This window comes from Carya illinoinensis, chromosome 12 (genome assembly GCF_018687715.1).
Source record: "Carya illinoinensis cultivar Pawnee chromosome 12, C.illinoinensisPawnee_v1, whole genome shotgun sequence".
NCBI classification, from domain to species: domain Eukaryota; kingdom Viridiplantae; phylum Streptophyta; class Magnoliopsida; order Fagales; family Juglandaceae; genus Carya; species Carya illinoinensis.
Window position 1 is genome coordinate 25,222,419 of NC_056763.1, and position 25,388 is coordinate 25,247,806.

The window sequence follows — 25,388 nt, forward strand, 5'->3', positions numbered from 1 at the left end:
TGTTGTTTTAGAATTTATTGTCAATGTTTTAGGGTCTACATTAAAAATACAGTGTGTAAATCTTATAATATTATTTCTCTCCAATTTAGATTCTTCGATTTCAATAAATATCAAAAAATTTATGCATTCTGTTTATTTTTGTGTAATGAATTGCAACGTGATAATTATACTTATTATGATAAATGATATTTTCAATCGTGAAATGTATATATATCGTGCAATCTTTAAAAAAAAATGAGTAAAATTTATATCAAAAAAATTAATTTTTTAATAATATATATTTTATTATTTTTTAAAACGATTGTACGATATTTATATATTCTACGATTATATACATTATTCAAAATAGTTGGTATTTAAGTTTCTTCCCTTCGAAACTCATTGGAGAATTTCCTTTTCCATACTGCATGCCCAAACAGCAGTCAATTCTTTTAGGAAAAGCAGACTTAAAACAAGAAAAACAAATATAATAACAAAATGAAATTGATTTGTACATATCTAGGGTATAAGTTTTGGATCCTTAGAAAAGAAGTACTATGATTCATTATATATAAATAAACAATTAATATAGTTTTAGACTATACAAATTCTACGTATTTTATATGAAAAAATAGAAAAAAATGAGACTTATATTTAAAAAAAAAAAGAATTATTATAGAGATATAGAGATTATATAAAAGTAAAATAAAAAATTGACGTAACTTCACGTGATGCGTTATATTTATTTTATATTTAAAATAATTTTATAATCTTATATACGGTATCAAGTTACATTAATTTATAAATTTATTTTTATATAATTATTTTGTGCTAAAATATTATTTTATAAAAAATTAATTCTTTTACGATAAGATTTGTATATTTAAAATTTTAAAAAATACGTCAGACCTAATAACCTATACTACTCGATGGAAAAAAAAAACATAATGAAAAAGTTCACTTTTATGGGACCCATCCATCCACATGGATCAGATGTCTATGCGTTCTTTGAACGCCGGTTTTCAAATTGAATTTTGCAAGGTCCATAATCCGCGGCATTCAGTCAAACTCCCAAATCCACGGTGTGCCGCGGTCCGTGGCGCACAGAATTTTGCGTGACGGTAAAGAGGATGTGTAGGTCAAACTCCCAAACGACCTGAACAAAACATCGTTGTTTTGTTATTTTGTCCACGTCGGCATAGAGAAACCGCGTGCTCTCCCGCCCCTCGATTCAGATTTCAGACCCCGATTCCAAAGCCAAGAGCTCCAACTTGCCATAGCCGCGTGCTCTCTCTCTCTCTATCCCCACACTATATTAACCGTTTGTTTTCTCTCTTCCTCATCAAGAAGATGTGTAGGTCGACTGACTTTCACGGTTATCGATCCGCCGGTCGAGATTCTCGCCTGAGAATCAGAGCGTTCTTCGTCCGGTTTTCGGGTCTAAATGATCAGAAACCGTTGCCCGAATCAATCACTCTACTCTACCTCCCACGCATCAACGAGAACTCGCTCGACGTCGACGGGTCGAATATAAAGCCGGATTCACCCGCCTTCGTCACTCTGCACCGGGTCGTTGCAGCAAAGACGAGGGAGGGGGAAGTGGTGTTCGGGAGCAGGGAAAGAGTTGGGGCTGGCGAAGGGGTGCAGTTCGAGGTTTACCTAAGAGAGGAGAAGGTTTTAAAGGGGATTTTCAGAAAAGACGAGGGCGACGAGTGGACATTGGAGTGCAAGTGCAAGATGGAAAGCGAGGTTTCAGTTTCGGAGGCGGAGGTTTGCGTGGCAGTGGAAGGGCACGTGGCGATGAAAGAGAGGGTGGATATGGCGGTGAGGAGAAGGAGCTGGAGGAGGAAGCATAACAGCAGGGTTTGTGGAGTGTTGGAGGAGATTCCAGAGGGAAGAGAGGAGGAGGAGGAGGAGGAGGAGGAGGATACTGCTGAATCGGACGGCCGCTGCTGTTGTTCGTGTGGGGAAGAAATGGAGAGTGGATCGGACGGTAGAGATACTGGGGCAGGGGAGGACCGAGATGAAGAAGATAGTACGGATATGGAGATGGAGATGGAAATGGAAGGAGTGAGATGGGCGGTTGATGTGGGGATTTGGGTAATGTGTTTGGGGGTTGGCTTCTTGGTTTCTAATGCTTCTCTCATCAACTTCAGACGCAGGAAAATACTTTGAGGCTCTTTTAATCGAAGTTTTTCATTTTTTTTTTTTTTTTTTCAAGTCTCTCTGATCGGTAATGTAAAAAATCATGAGTTTATTTTGCAAAATTTAGAGAAACATGAACACGTTCATAAATTCTTAACCGTTGCACGGTTGCAGCAGAGTCTGCCTTTTTTTTTTTTTTTTTTTAACAAATTATTTTGTATGACTTGCTATCACATTTATGAGAACTACGATAAGGATAAACTTGTCACTGTATAGGATAATGATCCATCTTGATACTTAAATCAGCTCGCTTTTTCTTATCACATAGTTTGCCAACTTAGCCTAGATAATCCAAATTGGCATAACTATTGGGGTAATACATGTTTTATTTTTATATAAAATTGTAGATTTTACTATTAAAAAAATTACTTTTGTATGATGGACCCTAATTTTTTTTAAAAAAATTTAATTGCAAGCACAATTGTGCATTAATCTGTGTACCAATATGATGTGATTAGTCAAAAAGTAAATTTTATTAAAAATAGTGTTAATTTAAATTTTAAGTATGAATAAATTAGTATTGGTATACAGATTAGTGCGTAATTGTACTTATAATAAAACTCTTTTTTTTATAGAAGATTTGTACAAAATTTATATATTTAAGATTTGTCTCTAGGATTACTTATCCGATATTATCTTGCATGGATTATTTTTTTTCTAAAAAATACATTAAGAGATCGACGATCTACGCCATCCAAACTAATATGGTGCTTAGATTCATCATTCATTGAATCAAGGAAAACATTATTTAAGGCTTTGTTTGTAATTTAGACTCGACTGATATAAACTCAATTCAGTTTAATTTTAATTTGAGTTTAACATTCAAATATTAACTCTCAAATTATTAAATTCATCTCAATTCAAAATTTATTTACACATGGATCTACAACTTTTTTAACACAACATCTTTTTACATGCAAAACTTATAACATTTTTTAACTTCTCATAAATACATCTAAATACATCTTAACTTCCAAATATATCTAAACGCATTTTAGGTAGACTCCACAAAACTTATTTTACCATCTCAACTAATTACCATTCATAAAGAATTTAATTCAGTTCAACGTTCAAATGGGACATAAGAGTCCTACTATTTATCTATGAAAAATGATTAGGCGACCAGTCATATCCTTGCCTTATTTTCACTATAAATAATTTTACTTATCATTTTCATACTACACACAATGTCTGTTAAAAAAAATTAACAACCCACACTCACTCGATAAATCCATTCGACCCCACCTGTTAAATGTTGGTGAACTGGACAACAGGTTGGAAACCATCTAACCCGCTGTTTAATGGCCGAAACAGCAGCCCGAGACTCTATCGTCCATACCAAACATCCAAACGTAAACCTCTTTCTCTTTCTCTCTCCCTCCTCAATCACGTCTGCATAAATCGAGTCTCTCTCTCTTTCTCTCTCTCTCTGATCGTGCCTCCAAGCAACATAATCTTTCTCTCTCCTCCATCGCACCTCCAAGCAACCGAGTACTCCAAGCAAACACTTCAGCTGCCTGCAGAAATCCTTGCCAGTGGTGTTCTCTATTGTCGTTCTTTGTTGCTGTTTGCCATTAACGTTTGGCTGCAACTCCAAGATCAAGTTGATTTGGTGAGGTATGTTATGTTTCTCATGCTCCAAAATTCTCTATCTTCACCTTCTCTGCCCTTCCAATATTTCATTGTTGCTAATCTTCCGTTGTATTAGTTTTATTTAGGGTTTTGATTCATTGGACTGTTAGTTTTATTTCATGTTTGCTTAGTAATCTAGGTTTGATTCTTTCTTTGTTGAACTCAGACGATTTTGAGCCTTGTTTTTATTCATTTTGTTATGTTTCTCCAATAGATCGTATGAATGACAAAGGTTTGTATTTTGAACTAATTTAAGCACTCGGTCTTGATTTCTCATTTTTTTAAAACACTTGATGAGCATAATGTAGAAATAAGCCGCAATAACCATCTAGTGATTATGGTCGTTTGAATGAAACTCTTTTTACTTTATGAAAACAAAGATACGGCAAAATAGGGAAACCCCAAGAGCTTTGAAGCTTGGGATTTGGGTTGAGTATGAGCAATAAATTATTGAATATAATGTTGTGGATGAAAAAAAAATGTTTATTGTTTTGGATGGCAGGATTTCATGTAGTGGTCCAGTGGATGGATTAGCAATGTGAGAAAGGCAAGAAGCAGGGAGGAAAAAAAAATAAAAAACCGCTAGTTTTGGCCGACCTGAATTGGTTTGGGTCAGCTCGAAGTGTTTCTGATGCCTCTAGGTTGTGGGTCACCTCAGATCGGGCCGAAATAGTGCTTGGGCAGGTCATTGCACAGGCCTACTGCACACTATATATATATAAAATACTTTGTTTTAAATATATATATATATAATGTATAAAAATTATGAGTTACAAAATTCACAAACAAACAAACCTATGACAATTCTTCTTCCTACAGACAAATTGGTGCACCCTTGCCCACCCCGTTTCCCACCACATCAGCATTTATATTATATTAAAAAAACAGAAAAAGGAAAAACACGAACGACGGGAGGAAAGAAATTGTAACCGGATTTTGTCCATCAGTTCGTCTCCTCCAAATCCCATTTTCGCATGGTGAATGTTCAATAAATTGTATCCAGATTTTGGTGATTGCATTCGTCTCCCCCAAATCAAATTAAATACTTTCTACATCCACATACTTAATCAATCAAAGTTGTCAATGAACCAGCCTGCAACTTTCTCAATCTTTTTTCATTTTTTTTAGGACTAGTTTGCATTCAAAGAGTGTTTCATTTCATCTCCTCTGATCATTATAAATTTTTTTAATTTTTATATAAAATATAATAAACAGTTCAATTTTTTTAAATCTCAATTCAATTTTTTCAAATTCTATAACAATAATATTTTAATAATATTTTATTCAATTTTAAATTTTCATTTAAAACCATATGATGAATCCAAACAAGAACTTAATGAAACTAAGGCACCGTTTGATTGTTAGAGTGTACTGAAATCAATTCAATTAAATCTAATTTTAAATTGAGTTTAACAATTAAATACACAACTCTCAAATTATTAAATCATCTTAATTCAACACTTTCTTACTTGTGAGACTTACGACTTTTTTCAACTCAACATTTTTTTATACGCGAGATTTATAATTTTTTATAAATAAATTTAAATCATATTAATACCTAAATACATCTAAATTTATCTTATATAAATTATATAAAACTCACTTTTATCATATTAATTCATTATTATTCGTAGAAAAATTTAATTTATTTCAGTTTGCCTCAACATTCAAATGCAGCAGACGGTAATCATCGACGCGCTCGCTCTTCCCAAGATGGACAATTCTTGCCGGTTGGTCAACCTGCCTTTCATTTTTGATCGACTGTCAACCTGTCCTTAATTTTCTTCTGAAAGATTATTTTAAATAAAAATAAAAAATCTAAAGTAGTACGTGAGATTGCATCCACTCAGTTTTACCGTTCATGTTTTAATTTTTATTTCTATAATAATAAAGAAAATAATTATTAATAAATGTGTATATTTTTTAAAAATATATATAAAAATATTCTGCCTGACTATTGATATTTCTCATATAACAATTTTGAATTTTAAAATTTAAAAAAATTAAATTATTTATTATATTTTATATAAATATTTAAAAAAGTTGTAATGATGATATGAGAATTTTATATTTGAAATGAGAATTCTTAATGGTCAAACAGTACCTAAAAATACACTAAAAGCACAATCGACTATACATGATGGGTGGAATATGACTCATGAGTAGATCTAAACTGTAATTTATCTTTTTATATTTATAGTTTTGCTTTTATTATTGTTTTTTTGTTTAGTTAAATAATAATAAAAAAATATAATATCTTATACAATTTGCCTATAGAAGTCAGGAAAAATTCAATTGCAAGTATAATTATATACTAATATGTACATTAATCTAATATGATTGGTCAAAAAATAGATTTTATTGAAAAAAATACTAATTTAAATTTTAAGTATAAAAAAATTGTGACGCCCCCAAATCCTCACGCCCGAACACGGGGAAAACGAAACGTCCGGATGGTGACAACCCGGGTCACCATCCCATCGACGGGTGCCAAGTGTGTGCAAAGGCAACAAATGTGCAAAAGGAAACGCAGCGGATAACGAAAGTCATATAACTAAGTACCAAAATTTTTTTTCTTAATGTAATACAATTTGTTTAAAACATACGTAACTAAAATATTACAAAAACCCAAATACAGTTTTAAACAAATATAAAACATATCATCAGCAACCCGGCGGAGCCGCATCCTCGAGCTCAGCCTCCTCCTCCTCATCCTCATCACCTGCACCAAAAGCTACGGAACCATTGGTTTCGCAGGTAAGTAAACCCAAACGCTACCAGATAAAAACACATAGGACTCAAACAATATGCATGAAACATGCCCAATGCACAAAGCCCATAAAACATAATTTTTTTCTACACACGCCAAAAATCCCATTTGGCCCAAAAACATATCCTTTCCGAAAAACACGCCAAAAGTCACATTTGGCCGCCAAAAGTCCATTTGGCCCAATATCTCGCCAGAAGTTCATCCGGCCCAATATCTCGCCAGAAGTCCATCTGGCCCACGCCAAAAGTCCCATTTGGCCTCAAAGACCATTATCCAATTTTAATCGTATACACCATGACCTCCCCTAGGGGTCATCTGCACACCCTGGCTCCAGTGTCACACCGTAGAGTACCACCACGCATGTGACACCTAACGAGCGATGCCCAGTTCCGCGCCCCGCGCGTTCGTAGCCAAGCATCCTCTAGCCCTCGCCAGCAAAAAGCCACGGAGTCGGTGAGTAGGGCGATGCCCGGTTCAGCGCCCGGCGCGTTCGTAGCCAAGCATCCCCTAGCCCCGCTCCCGTCATCGCTCTCGACAACTCAGGGGACATCACTCAGTTTATTCCGCTCCCGAGTGACCAGAGGAGCTCCACCGAGATAATAACCCATCCCAGAAGTCCATTTGGCCCAATATCTCGCCAGAAGTCCATCTGGCCCACGCCAAAAGTCCCATTTGGCCTCAAAGACCATTATCCAATTTTAACCGTATACACCATGACCTCCCCTAGGGGTCATCTGCACACCCTGGCTCCAGTGTCACACCGTAGAGTACCACCACGCATGTGACACCTAACGAGCGATGCCCAGTTCCGCGCCCAGCGCGTTCGTAGCCAAGCATCCTCTAGCCCTCGCCAGCAAAGAGCCACGGAGTCGGTGAGTAGGGCGATGCCCGGTTCCGCGCCCGGCGCGTTCGTAGCCAAGCATCCCCTAGCCCCGCTCCCGTCATCGCTCTCGACAACTCAGGGGACATCACTCAGTTTATTCCGCTCCCGAGTGACCAGATGAGCTCCACCGAGATAATAACCCATCCCGACTTGGGCTCGTGATACACACGCACCCGCAATACACTTATGCCAATACACAGGCTTTTCACATAAATCCACAAACACACGTGCATGCACCATGTAATGCCATAACAATGCATAATAAAATAATCCAACAATCATAAATCAAATAAACAGGCAACTCCGTCCTCCATCCATCCGACCCCCGAAACTCCTCGGACTCAGTCCGGAATCAACAACCAACAGCAGTAAATAATTGAATGAGCAATATATATTAAAATCTGAAAATAGGGTTTGGAAAATACTTACAGCGCTATACGGTAATTTTAGAAAACACCCGGCGTTGCAAACGGCAGAGAAAAAGTAACGTAACAGTGTAATTTACACTGTTGTCGTGGGTAATAAATTACCCATTTTTGAACGGGGACAAACCAAAGCTCGGGATTGATAGGGAATGGCCTTGAGATATTTATGAAGCTAAGGGAAATGAGTTTTGGCCGTGGGTGGTGGTGGAAATGGCGGTCGAAGGCCAAAAAGGGGCTGAACGGAGTTGAGCTCGTGGGAGCTGCTCCGGCAACGGATCAAGGCCGAAAATGGGTGGTTTAGGTCGGCAAGAGGTAGGGGAAGAAGCTGTGAAAAGATGGTGGCCGGAGGTGGTGCGACGGCACCGGAAACGGTGAAAAACCGTATGGCTTGGAGGAGCTCGTGGCGGCTAACGGTGGCTCGGATGAAGGTGAAACTTGGTGGGGATGTTCACCGGTGAGAGGGGAAGAAAACTGGGTGGGTGGTGTAGGCCACGCCGCCGGAGAGCGGCAGTTCTGGGCTACGAAAGCAACCGGCGACAGGGGCAAAAACAGAGTAGGTGCAGCGACTTCCGGCGGCTCTCGAAGGCTAACGGCTGGTCCGATAGCTCTGAAAATTGGTGGGGATGATCTCTGGTGGAAGGCGAAGAGAATGGTGGTGGCGGTGCACTAAACGGTGGCCGGATGGCGGAGAACTGGCCGGTCAAAGTGGAGGCAACGGGAAGGAGAAAAGAGAGGAGTGCTGCGCGGGGAGAGAGAAACCGGGAAGGAAAGAGGAAGAAAAAAAAGAAGAAAAGAAGAAAAGAAAAAAAAAAGAAAAAGGAAAAGAGAAAAAGAAAAAGAGAAAAGAAAATAAATGAGGTCCAATCCTCACTCCGGAAACCAAAAACAGATCCACCGAAAACGATATTAAAAACCGTAAAACGACTAAAATAAATTAAACACCACCTCAAATAAATTAAAAACCAATTAAAACACATTAATTTAAAATAAATAAACCAATATATTATTCAAATTAAAAACAACCCTTCAGTAAAAATACACGTAAAAACGGGGTATCACAAAAATAGTATCGATACGTAGATTAGTACACAATTTTACTTGTATATAATAAAACTCTAGAGGTTAAGTCTTCTTTTTTTCTCTATTTTAAACAGTGTTATCTTTTAGATTATTTATATGTAAATAACTACAACGGTAATTAAGACCATATCAGTCACAAATAAATTTTATATATTAGTAGAATTTCAAATGCAATAATTGACTTGTCATCTAAAATTTTTTCTATACATATCTGATCAATATAATTTTTCTCTGGTAAATAAAGAGGTCAATTTTCCAAAAAAATCTGTACACGATGGGATCATGGGCGGCCTAGCATTGTCCACAAAAATTAGTCACCTAATGAATAAGCATTTTATTGACTGGAATGGCATGAACAATGCCAAGTTATAGATTAACAGGTAATTAATTATAATGAGATCATTAGGTGACTAATTTTAATGCCAAGTTATAGAAAACTAAAATTTCCAATAAGACAGCGCGTGATAAATTTCTAATTTTTATATACATAATAATAATAAAAATAAATACTTGACTTAAAAAAGAATTGAAGAAAGAAACTTACAAACTGATAAATCTTATATACATACGTACATATATATGTACACACACTTTAGAAAAAAAAATGTAAGCAATCTAAATATTAAATAAAAGAACTTCCAAATTATCTTTTTAAAAAAATTAATGATACCCATATAATATATTTCACAACACATTTTACAACACATTTCATAACACATTTTACAACAAATATTTTAAAATGGAGATATTTTAGTGATATTATTTTTATAAAATGTTTTATAAAATACCATTTATTTTAAAACATAATTATATAATAAAAATTCTTTTATGGAGAATACTATTATTTCATTTTCATTCTACAGTGTAAGATATGTCATATTTATCATCATTAGATAATTTTTTATTATTTAATAATGATAAATATATCATATGTTATATAATAAAATGAAAATGACATGAAAATGCGGCGTATATAATTATAATTAGTGTTATATAATTTGTTGCGAAAAGCAACTTGTTTTATCATTTTTCTTAAAAATAAAAAAATATCTCATGTCTAAAATATCCCAAGTCATTTATCACTTATTTCAATATTGGTCATTCTGTTAGAGCACTGACATTAGATTAATCAAAAATCAGTGAAATCTAAAATATAACTAAATTTTGTATAAATGACTTGCATTGGATTAGTTAAGAATATTTAGTTTAGATTTTGAATCACAATAACTTTAAAAGAGTTTCTAAAATTCGAGAGTCAAGGTTCACCCATCAAATTTATATTTTATTCACAAATAATTATTAAGGTTTTATTAAATTCTTTTTAAAACTTTCATTAATAAACAAGGTTATATTATAATATTTTTTACAAATAAGACTATATTATATTAGATAATTTGGTTGATATAAAAAATAATTTTAAGTAAAAATTAAATTATTAATTAATATAAAGAATCAAAATATTAAAATAAAATTATTTAAAGATAAAATTATTAAAATATAAAATATTATATTATTATTTTAACTTTAAAATAAATAATTTAATATAAATTAATATCTTCATTAATTTTATCTTTAGACAAAATCTCAACTTTGAGCCCCTTTTGGAACTTACGATGGTCATGGTCAATGCTCTTGGTCCGAACTCCGTTGCAATTGTTGTTATAAGAGGGCGCGGCAAAGGGGGGTCCCAGCCGTCCCTTGTGACGGCGTACCCTCGTGTCAACATCACAAATAACCCAGCAACTCAGCAAGACTCCGACACGTCAGCAAACGCACCTCTCTCGCTCGCTCGCTCGCTCGCTCCATCTCCCATCCCAAGCAAGGAGTCCAATCTTTCTCTATCTATTTACCTCCCTCTCATGGCGGTCAACGACTCCGTACTGCACCAAAACATCCCGTGAATACTACTGAATCCTCAGGGCCATAGAGATTGAGAGACTGGTTTTCCGAGGGTGGTCAAGAGCGGTTTTCGATCAGTTTAGGCGGTTTCACGAGCGGCTTTGGTTGAGGCATGGGGAGGATGGGGGATAATCAGAGGGCTTATTCAGCGAATCCTAGTGACTACAAGCTTCTTGAAGAGGTTGGGTACGGTGCGACCGCTACGGTTTACAGAGCAATCTATCTTCCGCTCAACGAAGTCGTGGCCGTCAAGTGCTTGGATCTCGATCGCTGCAATAGCAATCTGGTTAGCTTCCTCTCTCTCTCTCTCTCTCCTTGCTATTTTTTTTTTTTTTTGAATCTTTCTTTTACTTGGCAAAAGCAACCTTCACCTTTAAATTTTCCAATGATGTATGCGCTTTGGAACTTAATCAGTTCGTGCCTGATGCGAAGTAATGCCATGCTAGGGGAAAAAAAACGATTTCACTCTTGGCTAAGTGAATTTCTGGATGTCGAGATTGGATACTAGTATAGAGAAAAATTGGATCTGTGAAATTGCAATTAGAGAGTGTGTATGATTTTTAGAGGTGGTGGCTGAGTTTCGTGAAGATTGTGATTGTAGGGGGAGAAACTTATGGTTGTTCAGGGGCTGTGTAATTAGTTCTTAGGACAATTGCAAACATCTATTTATCTTCAGGAGTGCAAGCATATATATTCGTTCTAAAACTCGTCTTTTTCATAATTTTCCCAATCTTTCTGACGTTCATCATTTTACTTGGCTGTCTCTCTATGTCACTTTAAGTCCTTGTAATCTATTAGAAATTAGTCAGTTCCTTTTTGGGTCAATTTCTGATTGTTCTAAATGGCGTTGTACTTGTTAATGGGTTGTTTTATTTTGCAGGATGACATACGCAGGGAGGCTCAAACAATGAGTTTGATAGATCATCCAAATGTTGTTAGATCATATTGTTCATTTGTTGTCGAACGGAACCTTTGGGTGGTCATGCCATTCATGGCAGAAGGTTCTTGTTTGCACCTCATGAAGATAGCATATCCAGATGGGTTTGAAGAAGCTGCTATTGGTTCTATACTTAAGGAAACTTTGAAGGCTTTGGAGTACCTTCATCGACAAGGACATATTCATAGGGATGTTAAGGTCAGTTGATCTGGAACTTCAACTTAATTTACTGTTATTTTCTGTCTTCTTATTTTTAAATTTATGTTTGGACGGTTTCAAGCGTGTTGGTTTTGATATTGGTGATTGCAGGCTGGAAACATATTACTTGATAGTAATGGGATGGTAAAGCTTGCCGACTTTGGTGTATCAGCTTGCATGTTTGATACAGGTGATAGACAACGTTCAAGAAATACTTTTGTAGGGACTCCATGCTGGTAAGATATCTTGTCAATGGAGTTACTTTTACACATGCGCATGCGCGTGCACACACACACACACACACATATATTGGAGTTACTGTATGTTATGCTAGTTTTTTTGTTTTATCCATCAGTTTTGAGATTTCGACTTATCTTTTCTTTCCAGGATGGCACCAGAGGTGCTGCAGCCAGGAAGTGGATACAATTCCAAGTGAGTCTTATTCTATCTTGTAACTCCAAAGAAACATTGAAGGACTTTGAGGGGGCTATGTATGGAAATTGGGAATAGTATTTTCTAGGTCAACTGCACTTGGGCACAGATAGGGTTGCATTTGGCATGGGACTTGAGGCAGGCTGCTAGTATATGTACATATGCATATGTGTAGCCCTTGTAATAGACAGTTCATTGAACTTGGTTCCTCTGTGATCGGAATTGGGGTTCGATGTATATCACAATTTCTTCTTCTTCTTCTTCTTCTTCTTCTTCTTCTTTTAATCTTTTTTGAAAATAGGATCTCTTTCTTCTATAGTTGTTGAAAATTTGTTTGCATAAAGTGCCAAATGATTGGTTGAGAAAATTAGATCTATTTTCAGTTTTAGATATTGTCTTAACACTTCATTGTCTGCTTTTATCAATCTTGTGCAGGGCTGATATTTGGTCGTTTGGTATAACAGCACTTGAGTTGGCCCATGGTCATGCACCATTTTCTAAATATCCTCCAATGAAGGTACTGAATTATGACGGTTCAATAAGATTGTATTAGTAGATAAGGCATGAGCTTTTGAGGGCTTCCTTGGAAGTGTTTTTATCAAAACATCTGAAATATATCCAACCCATTTTTGTTCCGACAGGTTCTCCTGATGACCATACAGAATGCCCCTCCTGGTCTTGATTATGATCGTGATAAAAAGTTCTCTAAGGTACTGATGTTCTTTCTGGCTAAAGTGGTAAAATACATAAATATGTGCTTTGCACTTAGGTGGTTGCACTCATTCACTCCCTTTTTGTTATTGAATAATATTCTAATTGGAGGATTTCCAGTTGTGATCAGTTATTTAAAGAAATGGTTGCAATGTGTCTGGTGAAAGATCAAACAAAGAGGCCAACGGTGGAGAAATTATTGAAACACTCATTTTTCAAGCAAGCAAAGCCTCCAGAAATTTCTGTGAAGAAATTATTTGCTGACTTGCCACCCCTTTGGAACCGTGTAAAAGCCCTCCAGGTTTGCTGTTATGCTGCTGTGATGAAACTTTCATGCTTTTTGTGGCACACTTGTCTGATGGACTTGTTAAAAGTTTGCAGCTTAAAGATGCAGCACAACTAGCTCTAAAGAAAATGCCTTCTGCAGAACAGGAGGCAATATCACAGGTCATTTGATACATTTTTCTTGTTTCTTTCATAATCTGTCCATTATCTGTCCATTGGTAAGAACGACAATTAACATGATTCAGTAGCTATCAGTGACAAGCGCCTCCTATTTTTTCGGAAGTATTGATGCTGCTTTATTATAGTAGAGGAATGTAAAATTGCAATCTTGTTCCTGAAAGAGAGTACCAATAATTGAAATGAAGAAAACCATCTATTAGAGGGTGGGGTTTTCATAGAAGATGTTTCCTGTGGTGATGCATATTAGCACCTTATTGGCACTTTGCTTATTAGCACCTTATTAACAATAGAACTAATTTTTTTCTTCGTTTCTTTCTTTGTGGAGTTTTATAATTCAAATCCTAGAGGCTAATATCTGTTATAACGTGTATTTCTTCCTCAAGCTAGAATTAACTTAATGAGTTGGGAAAATGGTGCTTTTCAATATAGATAATGTGGTAAGATCTTACATTCCGCTGTCGGAGATATCTAAACTTTCTCACTTATGTATGAGTAATTTGATTATTTCTTATCTTTAGTGATAATTTCTTGTTCCCACCAGAGTGAGTACCAGCGAGGAGTTAGTGCCTGGAACTTTGATGTTGAGGATTTAAAAGCACAAGCATCATTGGTAAGAAACAGGTTTTTAGTATTTATCTTGATATTCAGTATTGAGATGGTATCTTCTTAGTAACATGAAATATATTTTGATAGGTGCGAGATGATGATGATGATGATGATATACCGGAGATGAGGGAAGAAGATGAAAGCATAAAATATTTGGTTCGCAAGAAGGTATGAAGTTTTCTAAATCACAAAATACATATCATTCAAATTTTTCTTTTGAATATTTTTATCCTAAGTGAACTTGTGTTTTATTGTCTTTATGGGCAGGATTCAACTGATAGCCATCCCAATTTTGCAAAATTGAATTTAAACAATGAATTGGCACAGCCTGAGCACAGAGGACAAAACAGTGGTGCAGAATTACCGCATGTTGACCACTTGAACGGTAAAGGAAAAAATTTGGGAAGTGATTTACTGGAATCTGGATGCGAAGAGAAAGTCGGTTCGAAGAAAAATGGTTCAAGCACTGAGGCATCATCATCTATGGCAGAAAAGGACTTGTTACTGGCCAAGACTAAAACTCAAATGGCAAATAGTCGTCAAACTCAGAGTGGCCCCCTCATGCATAGTACTGTGCTTAGTCATTCATTATCAGAAAGAGGGCGAAGCTTGGAAAGGTTTGTAATGATCCATTGTGATTTATTCCATGAAGACAAATCATTAGCTTCTGTTTCTTCATTTGCTTGTTGGTTTAGTCATTCGGATATATATTTAGTGGTTTGGATAAGTGGCTCATGGTTAGTCAATTACCAGGAGTGAGAATGAAATTCAACCACGTACTGAGAAAGCTTACCGTGAAGTACGTCGGGCACCAAGCTTTAGCGGTCCTTTGATGCTTCCAAACCGAGCTTCAGCAAACAGTTTATCAGCTCCAATAAAGCCTTCTGGAGGTAATCAGTTATGAAATATATATCAAAGATCTTCATTGCTGTTGTCACTGCTGCTCCTACTGCTACAGGCTTAAAGATTTTGTGGCATTAATTGTTTTCTCTTATAGGATTTAGAGATTCTTTGGATGACAAGTCAAAGGCTAGTCTGGTGCAAATTAAGGGACGATTTTCAGTAACATCAGAGAATTTAGATCTTGTAAAGGTAACATTTCTAATGATGGCATTCTGTTATCCTCACCCACTTCCTTTCTCTCCCCTATTTTCATCTCTCCCTCCTAATTATGTGACTGTCACTAACTTAAAAATGTGCCCTAGGATATTCCATTAAGTACAGTTGTACGTCGGTCTTCTGACTCTTCTCAGGTAGGTGGGCAATTTTGATTGAAAAAATTCATCGAACTTTTTTCAGTTTTTGACTTCTCACCTGATGTTGTGTTTGTGTTGTTTTTAGGGTTCTCCACTAAAAAAGTCTGCTAGTGTTGGTGATTGGACGTTTGAATCTAAACAAATGGTTTGTATTCTGACCTATCAATCTTAAATGGTTTGATTACTCATTTAACAATTATTTTGTTTATCACAAGCAAGATTCTGTTGGTACAACTTCTTAAAAACACAATCAATCTGATAAAATAGTCACTATTTTTTTAATTTCCTTTTGTTCTTTTTGAGAGGAAAAAAGACAAGTTTGATGTCTATGGGTGCATGCAACACTAGGCAACTAATAAGTTCTTCACTCTGCCAATTTATGTCTTATTTCCCATTTTGAGAGTCCCAAAGTGAAAAAACATACTCGAGACATTTTCTTAAACTACCCTTAGAAATGTTTCTGTTTGTAGATTTTTGGATTTATTGTGGTGTAATTTCCAAATTATAATGTCCATATATGTGCACGCACAGACAAGTGGATACAATTAATCACTTTTTGTCACATGTTTTTATCTTTTGAGCTGTTCAGATTTTATGTTGAGAAATTGTTCCCAACTTTCAAGAAGTAGAATACCTGGAATGTTGAGTCGCATATAATGTCACTTCGATAGTATTTATCCCTTTAAATTGGTACATTGTGATTCTCTTTTGTTTCAGCCTGCTAATCAGTCACCAAAGGAGTTTAGCAACAGCAGTTTACCTGCATCACTTCTTATGCCTCACCTTCAGAATCTATCTCAGCAGACTGCAATTCAACAGGTAAAAACAATCTAAAAATGAGTTCAGAATTTTATGTTTGATTTTGACTACGAAAAGATTCTTTTCCTTGATGAACTTTAATCTCTGGTCCACAAATGCGTTGATTAGAATTTTTAATTGTGTGCCAGGAGCTTATTATGAACTTGTTGAATAGCTTGCAACCTCCTGAGATAGCAGATGGTTTGTATGATACTTCATATTATATGTGGTTATGGGAAAAGCAGTACCAAACTTTTTTTTAAGGAACTCTTATTTTATTTCAGCTTCTCAAAACGGAAAGTTGCCCCCCCTACCACGCAGTTCAGAGAACAATGGAATTGTGAGTATATTCCTGTCTAGTTGGAGACTGCTCTGAACCCATTTTCATACTATAAAAGAATCAATGAAATTTGCAGAGAACTGGTTATTTTGAATGTACTAAGGTCTTGGGTTTTATTAGCTTTGGCTGTTAGTAGATTTTAAGCTACTAGTACAGGCCAGAATTGTGTGATTAGATTTAAGATGTGGAAGTTCCATTCTTATTTGTCTTCATCTTTTTAGTTTTATACACAGGAAAAAATAATTGTGTAGGTTCTGAGACTGACTTCACCGAATTGAAATTCCATAGGGTGATTATTGATTATTTTTATATGTTGTGATAAGTGGTAATTGATTATTTAAATGGAGAGCAATGGTATGAGTTTTCTTCAGAAGATCTTCCATAAAGTATCTCCATACAATTTAGCATGAAAATCAAACTTGTTTGCTAATTCAATTTTTAGGCTGAAAATCAACCTAACCATTATTTATTGTATGAGAATCCCATGGCCAAGTTTGAAAAGGAGATGAGGACATGAGCGGATCAAAGCTGGCACTTTTTATCTTTTGATTTTGTGTTGACTGACATAATTACATCAAATGTAACCAGAGCTTGTAATCATATCTGGATTAACATTCTGCTGATTATTTTGCATGTCGGTCCCTTTAAGATGATAAATTTGATTACTTGTTAGGCGTGGTAGTAGATGCCAAAAATTATCAATGTGAAGGCAGAGATGGAACCTAGCTTCCATTATCTTTTGAATTCTAGAAAAAATAGAGTTATATATGTATACCAGAAAGATAGCTTGATTTCTTTGCTCGTCACTGAGGATAATTTGACTGTCCTGTCATGATTAATCGTTTCCTGGTTATTCTTCTCCATTTTCTCTGATCTGTACGACAGATTGAAGCAGCAGCTTCTGAGAGGGAGCGTTTACTACTTTTCAAGATCTCAGAGCTTCAAGCTAGGTTGGTCATCATAATTACTTCTGAAATATATATATATATATATATGTTTTTCCCTTCCTTTTCATTTTTTACTTGTGCAGGATGATCAATTTGACTGATGAGCTCACCGCTGAAAAGTTAAAACACACGCAAGTGAGTAGCTCAAGGGGGTTTTATACGTAGTTCTCTTATTTTTTTTTGAATTACCTGTTATTTATTATGACTTTGGGTTGGGCCAAGTAAGGAGTTCTCACAACATGTTTGGCAAACATGAGAATATTCAAAATTTTTCATAACTTCATTCTCAAACATCACTCAAACACAAAACAATTTACAATTTCAAACTTTCAACTTTTTCATCTAATCATTATTTAAACACAAAAATCAATACAAATTTTACTAGTTGGCTTTGGTAAGAATGGTTTGGCGGACTTATAAAAAAGGAATGGTTGACTTGGGATTGCTAGTAGATTAACATAACACATGGATATGTTACCTCTCGGGCTTGCTCTACATGTATCCCTCCTTTATTATGTTTTTACCCATAGGTGGATACAATCATACGAGGAGGGTGTGTTCCGGCGTATATGTAGGAATTAATTATTATAATCGGTTTAAGCTTACGTTACTGGTTTTATTGCTCAAACAGTTGCAACAACAGCTAAGTGCTGTATCCGGTCAGGAAGAAAATGGGGACAGGAGGGAAGGGGATCTTTGAAAGTCAAAATCTCTGGTCAGTGTAAGCTAAAATAATCAAGTATATCCAGTCAAGAGCTGTAAATCATATGCAAAAAGTGTTTGCCTACCTTCTTTGGATGTGCGAGAAAGGGACTGTCTTCGCTGTTGACGGCCATGGTAGAAGCGAGTGTGGCAATCAATGTGTTTGGATCTCTTTTGCCACCATGTTTAATAAGCTTCTTTGAAGATTTCAGCCACCAAATATGATGAGCACAACTTCTTCTCTTGTTCAAATTGACACAAGCTCCTCTCCGGCAAGGCAATGTCATGTCGTAGTTTGGAATTTGGCAGTTGATTCTTTTTCCTTTTCATTTCTTCCTCCCTAGTCATGGGTGCTTATTTATAATTTAAAGTTTTCGTAGTTACAATGTTCAATTATAATATTCAAATCTTATTGTGTAAAATAGATTTACGAGCTTGTAAATTTGGCGATAAATATAGTATTTGTATGTTCTTTTTTATCTTGTTGCTGCTTCGTGTATTTGTTTGGTTGCAAGCATTGAGCAATCAATTATGGGTAGTGCTACCGTGCCACCCAAGTTTGCTCACTTGCTGTTCCTCTAATACAAGTTGCGTTTTTTTTAGTTTTTTATTTCAAATATTTTTTCAAACATGTGTTTAAATATTGTATTTAAAAAAAAAAAATAGTAATAGTCACTTTTTTAAATACAAAAATATTAAAAAATAAAATAAAATATATTAACGGACCTAACGGTGAAATTGAGTGGACAAATTCAAAGGGTGGGAGCTGGCTCCCAGAGTCGTCAAACTGGACGCCGATCGTTTTCTTCCAGCATGTAGAGGGTTAAGCTGGAGATAACGGGTGAAAAAAGACCTAAAAGAAAGAGGATTGATCAGTTTCCCGAAGCGTGAGAGACTCGAGGCGGGCTTTGTATCCGAGCGAGTGAGCGAGAAAAGCTCTCTACTCTCTAGATCAGCTCTCTCTTTCCAAAATTTTTTAGATGTTTCCCCGTGCCGCTTCAAGCAATGACCCCCCTCAGTCTCACAGTCACTCCATTCTGTTCCAGCACACGTTCCAATCTCAAGCCTACTCTCTTCCCTCCACTTACTCCCTTCCTACCTTCCCTGTCGACCCTTAAACATCCTTCTCCCCCCACCAAACAGGTAAAACCCTAATCCCCCACTTCTATTCTCTAAACTACGATATGCTAGTTGTTGATTGCTCCTTTTTTATATATATATTTGTTTCTTTACAGAAGAAGAGGATCCACTATGGGTCGTGTAGAGCGGAGTTCTCTCACGATGCGCCGTTCGTTGTTGCCATCGGCGCTTGTATGCTCAACTCTCTTGTTTTTCCGGTCACCGGTAAAGGTGCAGATAATGACAGTGATTCGGTGTTTGATTTGTCCGACACGAGGTTCTCGATCATGGGGATCATCAGCTTTATCCCCTACTTCAATTGGCTGGTAAAGCTCTCTCTCTCTCTCTCGACACTTTGATTTTTTAATTTTTAAAATTTATTTACAATTCGGGTTTTTTCTTCTTTGGTTATTAGAGTTGGGTGTTTGCGTGGCTTGATAGTGGAGAGAGGCGTTATGCAGTATATGCGATTGTATACTTGGCTCCATACCTAAGGTTTATTCTAACTTCTAATGCCTTAAAAAGTTTGTTTTATACGTTTTTTCCCAACTTGTATGCTTGCAAGTAAAATGCATATGATTTCATGTGGAGATAAACATGGCGAATAAATCTCCTTGTGAGTCCTCAATGTGAATGGATGTAATAACATTTTAACCAAAAACATAAACTACTCATTTCTACCACTTAATGTGCTTTACAATCACCATCCAATGTTATCATCATTGTCATATTCCAATATGTTGTTCTCCGCTGAATTAAGTGGGTACTTGTTTGGTTTGCCGCTCTCATGCCCTTCAGAAAGCTTAAATGCTAAATAGTGGAGTGATTCTTTGTTGATGGACCTGATAGACCTGACAGTCCGCATATAGAAATAGTGTCTTTCACGTTCCAGATCATAATTGAGAGCGATCACTATGTTTGCCTCTTGCTGCATTCGCTGTCCCACTCTGCTATACTATGTAGATAGGTAAATGGCAGCAAAACTATATACAGCCACTCATATCTTCTTGCAGAACTGTATTGAGATAGATCGTTTCAATTTGTCAATGGTTCTTGTTCCTTCATTCATTGTGTGTGAAATCTTTGAAACGAGTCACTGAGTTTTCTTCTAATCAGCTATGAAATAATTTGGGGGTTTCTACTCTAAAAATGGTTTGGGGGCAACATGCATATTTTTCTTGAATATGATTCCTTCACACTTTTAAGTGAAGTGGGTATGTACCTATAAGAAAAAGAAAAATTATGAGGGTATGGAATTCAATAATTTGGAATATTCGATGTGCCTAATTTGTGGTGTTTTGTCCATTTTGGAGGGCATGTGATCTGAAAAGGAAATTGTGGTTGCATATACTTAAGCAGATGATTTTTTCTCCCCTGATGTATTAGGTCAAACTTATCACTGTCCCCTGAGGAGAGTTGGCTGCCTATTGCCAGCATTGTATTCTGCATCATTCACATTCAGGTACAAATTTTTGAAATGTTGGGTGCTTTGTTCGTTAGGGATTCATAAATAAATGGTCACTTTTTCGTTCCCCTTGTCTTCTAGAAAGGTTTGAACCACATACTTACTATTAAGGTAAGTTATAACCCACTATGTGGAGAGACCATAGATCATTCATATATTTGGTTTTTGGCTAGGTGATCGGGCAAACTCCTGAAAAAGCCCATTTTTGCTCTCATATCTATATTTTATCATTTCGACCCTTCTCTGCATTTTCAGCTGGAAGCAAGCATAAAGGATGGAGATATTCAGGGCTTTCAATTATTTAGCATGGCTGAAAAGCACCTTTCATCAATGGCTAGAAAGAAGGATCATTCACATGGGCAAGAAGGAATTTCTGAGGAGGAGGTATTGACCACTGAGCCACATGTAAAATATGGTGGATAAATTTTCTATTCTTGTCTGACACGGGCTTTAACTTCTAATATTAAGGGGAGAAAAACAGAGAAGACCAATCTGCTATCTGCTGAAGAGCAATCAAGAAATGACATCCCAAGGTGGGGAGTTCCCAAAAAGTCACCAGGAGATCCCGAACGCTCGAATGGAGATTGGCTTGATGATGAGAGGAAAGACTAGCAAGTCAGTAACAAAGCATTACGTACGGGTTTGGATTGACCATAATGTAGACTTAGGGTTGAAGCGCTTGGTCCACCCATGTCTTGTTTTTTGTGTACTGTCTTCATTGTTTATTATGTGAAATGATTTATATACGTCGATAAGATGCTGCAGTAACATTTTACTGGATGTGAGCTGGTCTATGGCGGCGTACTGCTAATTGTTGGTAGGCAGCTTCTGGTTGACTCTGTATGAATCTGTTGGGAGCTGCTGTACTCGGGGCAGAGAGCCCGGATCCGTGTATGGTTTAGGCCTCCCTTGTAGTTAAAACGATGGATCCTATTTTGCCATCCAGAAGTACTTGCTCCCGCAGCCCATCTAAGATGTCAGATGTGTAATCAAATTATGGTAGCAGATAATGGAAAACATTGTTCTTTTTTTAAATCATGGCGGATTTGGAAACTGGAAAGTAGCCTATTACAGGCACAGATTCATGGGGTTTGGGGAAAGCATTGTTCAACTGATGCTGCCAGGGAACGTGGAGGTCAATTACCAGTTTAATTTAAGAATCCAGGACAGTACGTAGCCGAACGTTTGAAGTGGATTCCTACCCAAGAATCATTCTCATCCTTTATCCAAGCTGTAGCGTATACCACACCAACAGTTGGGCGACGGGCAAAATCAGAGACTGGCCCTTGCGATTTGAGAACTTGAGATTCAAGGTTCGGATTAAACATGGATCAGGTATTTGCAAAGAGCGTCGCATTTCCAGAAAGACATGAATTGCAGATAATTCTGAATGAGAATCACATTTCCAAAGACATAAATATTTATATATTTGACATTTATCATATATACATATTACCTTGAATTGGTACTTGAAACTGATATTTTCTTAGGAAAAGGACTAAGTAGCCTCGCCTTAAAACAATAGTCTAGACCAACACCAGCAAAAAGAAAGAGAAGAAGATTCTCAGACACATAAACAGCTCCATCAAAAGCGTGGGACAAGAAGCTTCCTGTATTGAGTTCCAGAGGTGGTCCGCTTCCCAGCATAGCAAGGCCTGCATTGTGGGGATATACTTGAGTTCTTGCACCATAAATTCCTTTCACACAACACTGAAGTAGTAAATTTCATACCTTTAACCAAGCCAAAAGCTGCAGACGTCCCAGTCTTGAGCTGAGCATTGTCCAAGTCTCTCCTTATTGTATAACGAAATGTAACTCCGAACAGGGCGCAGCTGACAAAGTTGATTGCTATAGGAAGTATGAGCTGAGAACTGCTTGTCGCCTGAGTGAAGGATATGGGCAACCCTGCGAAGGTGCCAACAATTGCTGAAATAAAAGCTGCTTTTATTGACTCCAATCTCTCCTCATTTCTGTCGATTTCCTCGCGTTCTTTCTCCACAGAAGCATCTCCACCTTCAATCCCCTCCTCATTTGGCGTTAGAGAGCGCTCTGCTTCTTCAACCATTTCTCTTGCTTCTAATATTTCCCTCTGACATTCTTCAATCTTAATGTTTACAAGCATTGAACATTAGCGACAAGCATATCGAGAACCCAAATTAAGGATTCAAACAAAAAGCTGCTAAAGAAACAAGATTTTTGTTGGATTGAAATTTGCCACATTCTCTACACCTTCTTCGGGTGCTGAAAGAGACAATTCCCCAACCACGACGAGGCTATTCAAATCTTTGCCATTTGCGGTAAAACATAACACAATATTTATACAATAAATCGTGTAATTGCCCAGATAATGAAAACCATCCAAAACGTTCAATTTTCTCTTCTTACCGAAATAATAAAATGAACTCCATAACTTAAACGAGAAAGCATCCGCATTATTGGATTATGTAACAGACCTCGGAAGCTCTGCTCTCAAGCTGGTTAACGTAATTCCTCATCTGCTTCGCCTCAATTTCTTGTCTTTCAATCTCTGCAAGCTCTCTCTTGGCCATCTCTACCCTCTGCGACGCCTTCTCCAACCCATCAAGCAAATTCTTGTTCTCTTCTCTGTTCAGAAGCTCCTCTACTCGCTTGTCCACCATGCCCGAAAGTGCATCCTTCAGATTGCCACTCTGGTCCGAGCTGTTGCCGCATTTTACGGTTAGGAGCCAAGGCCTCGAAGAAGCAGCTCTGCGGGAGATTAGCGTAGCGATGGAAACCTTTCTTGAAGATAGAAGAAGAGTGTTGGCGTTTGGAGAAGGAACCAAAGTGGGGTTGATTGTGGTGGTGGGCATGGCGTTCTTCAGAAATCCTCGCTTATCCCTTATTCCTTCTTTCGAAACGTTTCGAAGATAGAATCAATAGAAATAATATCTTCTGGAGGATCGTGGCATTACATACATGTAACCCCAATTTATGTTTCCTGTCGTTTTTGGTTCGAGGAAAACACTGGGGGTATCGTTTGAGGTCGGCAAGCAACCCCACCAAAGTCGAAACGATTATATATGTCTAATTAAAAATATAAATAATAGTTGCAGTATTGAACGAGTAAGTACGCATTATTTTAAAAGTAAAAGTAAATAAATATATGATTTATATGAAAAAATAATAATTTTTTAATAATAAATTTTACTCTTTTTCAAAATAATTATACGATATTTATATATTAATGATTATTCGTAACATTATTCTTTAGGTAAAATTAATGTCTTGTGGAGTAGAAAACTAAACAAGATTTTTCAAAATAAAAAAGAAAACTGAACAGGATAGAACGGTTTCTTATTGAGCGTATTCTTGTGTAGCCTTTAGATCATAGTATAAGTAGTAAATAAGTTATTTTTTATTTATTTAAATATGTTTTGTTCTTTTTATTCGAAACGATTATATTATTTTAACAGACTTATTTTTCTAAGAAATATAATTTTTTAACGGTGATATTCTTTCAATATAGGAATAAAATAATTTTCTACTCAGCTTTTATTCAACTCAATTTAATCTTTATTTTCTTTTTACGGATCACTCCTATTTTTTTTTTTCATAAAATACTTCCTACAATAAAAGCTCTAATGACAAGTTAGATACATCAAAAGACATTATTAAATAAGAAGGATAAATGCACTACTGCAATGAGGAGTGTTTGTTGCTGCCACGCGCGATATTGTCGAGGTCAGCAATCTTGGATCCTTCAGATCCAACCAAAGCGAATCAGTACACAAAATGTACTTGCAAGAAGATTTTTCCCTATCCTTAATATGTCTCTTCCATTTTGATAAGAATATATGACAACTTCTATTAGTTTATGTATTTAGAATTATGTGAGATTTCAAAATTTGATGTAGTTTAGACTTTGAAGTCTCTTTACATGTATTTTGTTTATTTGAAATAATCTTTTTAATCATTGATGCTTATAGAGATACTATAAAATAATAATTCTAAATATTTTATTCGACATGCACTCTTATTCCTAATTTAATTGGATTTCCTATGTCAATATTTTCTCTTTTTTTTTTTTTTTCTCTCTAAATGTAAATAACTGTTTTTCTTTTATGGTTTTCTTTGAAGGCCCTTTTGTATATTTTTAAATTACTACCATTAATTTGTTTATTGATTATTTAAATTGCAAATGGATACAATGAAAAAAAAATAAAGTTACTTTACATGCATTTTTTATTTCTCTAATATTTTATTTTATTAATTTATATAAATAAAAATTAAAAAAATACTATTCGAGTCGAGTCAACTCGGCTCGAGCTCGTTTTGCTCTTGAAGATCTCGAGCTCGAGCTAGATCTGGAAGCTTGATTTATCGAGCTGAGCTCGAGCAAAAAAATAAAAATTAAAAATCTCAAGCTCGAGCTTGAGCTTTTTGAATCGAGTCAAGCTTGGCAGTTTAAAACTCGGCTCGGCTCGGTTCGATTACAGCCCTAGATAAAATCTTTCCTTGAGGCTGGATTTAATAATCGTATTGAGCTGGGATATTTTATCACCGCCACCATCAATTATT

At 36.2% G+C, this 25,388-nt stretch overlaps 4 protein-coding genes across 4 annotated transcripts; 3 read left to right on the plus strand and 1 right to left on the minus strand.

Annotated features, from left to right (window-relative positions):
* Positions 1-1,250: 1,250 nt before the first annotated feature.
* On the plus strand, positions 1,251-2,426 carry LOC122289182. The gene has a single exon (XM_043096146.1). It carries the CDS (start codon positions 1,330-1,332, stop codon positions 2,152-2,154), a length of 825 nt encoding a protein of 274 aa, XP_042952080.1. The 5' UTR covers positions 1,251-1,329; the 3' UTR covers positions 2,155-2,426.
* Positions 2,427-10,709: 8,283 nt separating this feature from the next.
* Positions 10,710-18,744, plus strand: LOC122289074 (serine/threonine-protein kinase BLUS1-like). Its single transcript, XM_043095995.1, has 21 exons — positions 10,710-11,159; positions 11,754-12,008; positions 12,120-12,244; positions 12,396-12,440; positions 12,876-12,957; positions 13,082-13,150; positions 13,282-13,452; positions 13,533-13,598; positions 14,158-14,226; positions 14,310-14,390; positions 14,490-14,839; positions 14,976-15,112; positions 15,220-15,314; positions 15,428-15,475; positions 15,564-15,623; positions 16,196-16,297; positions 16,426-16,477; positions 16,561-16,616; positions 17,502-17,566; positions 17,647-17,698; positions 18,195-18,744. Exons 1-21 carry the CDS (start codon positions 10,986-10,988, stop codon positions 18,261-18,263), a joined length of 2,223 nt encoding a protein of 740 aa, XP_042951929.1. The 5' UTR covers positions 10,710-10,985; the 3' UTR covers positions 18,264-18,744.
* Positions 18,745-19,035: 291 nt separating this feature from the next.
* Positions 19,036-21,884, plus strand: LOC122289076. The gene is made up of 6 exons (XM_043095997.1): positions 19,036-19,408; positions 19,501-19,710; positions 19,800-19,879; positions 20,771-20,846; positions 21,105-21,233; positions 21,318-21,884. The coding sequence occupies exons 1-6, from the start codon at positions 19,271-19,273 to the stop codon at positions 21,459-21,461; spliced, it is 777 nt and encodes a 258-aa protein (XP_042951931.1). The 5' UTR covers positions 19,036-19,270; the 3' UTR covers positions 21,462-21,884.
* A 339-nt stretch (positions 21,885-22,223) lies between these two features.
* LOC122289075 lies at positions 22,224-23,836 on the minus strand. Its single transcript, XM_043095996.1, has 3 exons — positions 23,303-23,836; positions 22,581-22,953; positions 22,224-22,504 (listed from the first exon to the last, which is right to left on the minus strand). Exons 1-3 carry the CDS (start codon positions 23,678-23,680, stop codon positions 22,302-22,304), a joined length of 954 nt encoding a protein of 317 aa, XP_042951930.1. The 5' UTR covers positions 23,681-23,836; the 3' UTR covers positions 22,224-22,301.
* Positions 23,837-25,388: the final 1,552 nt, after the last annotated feature.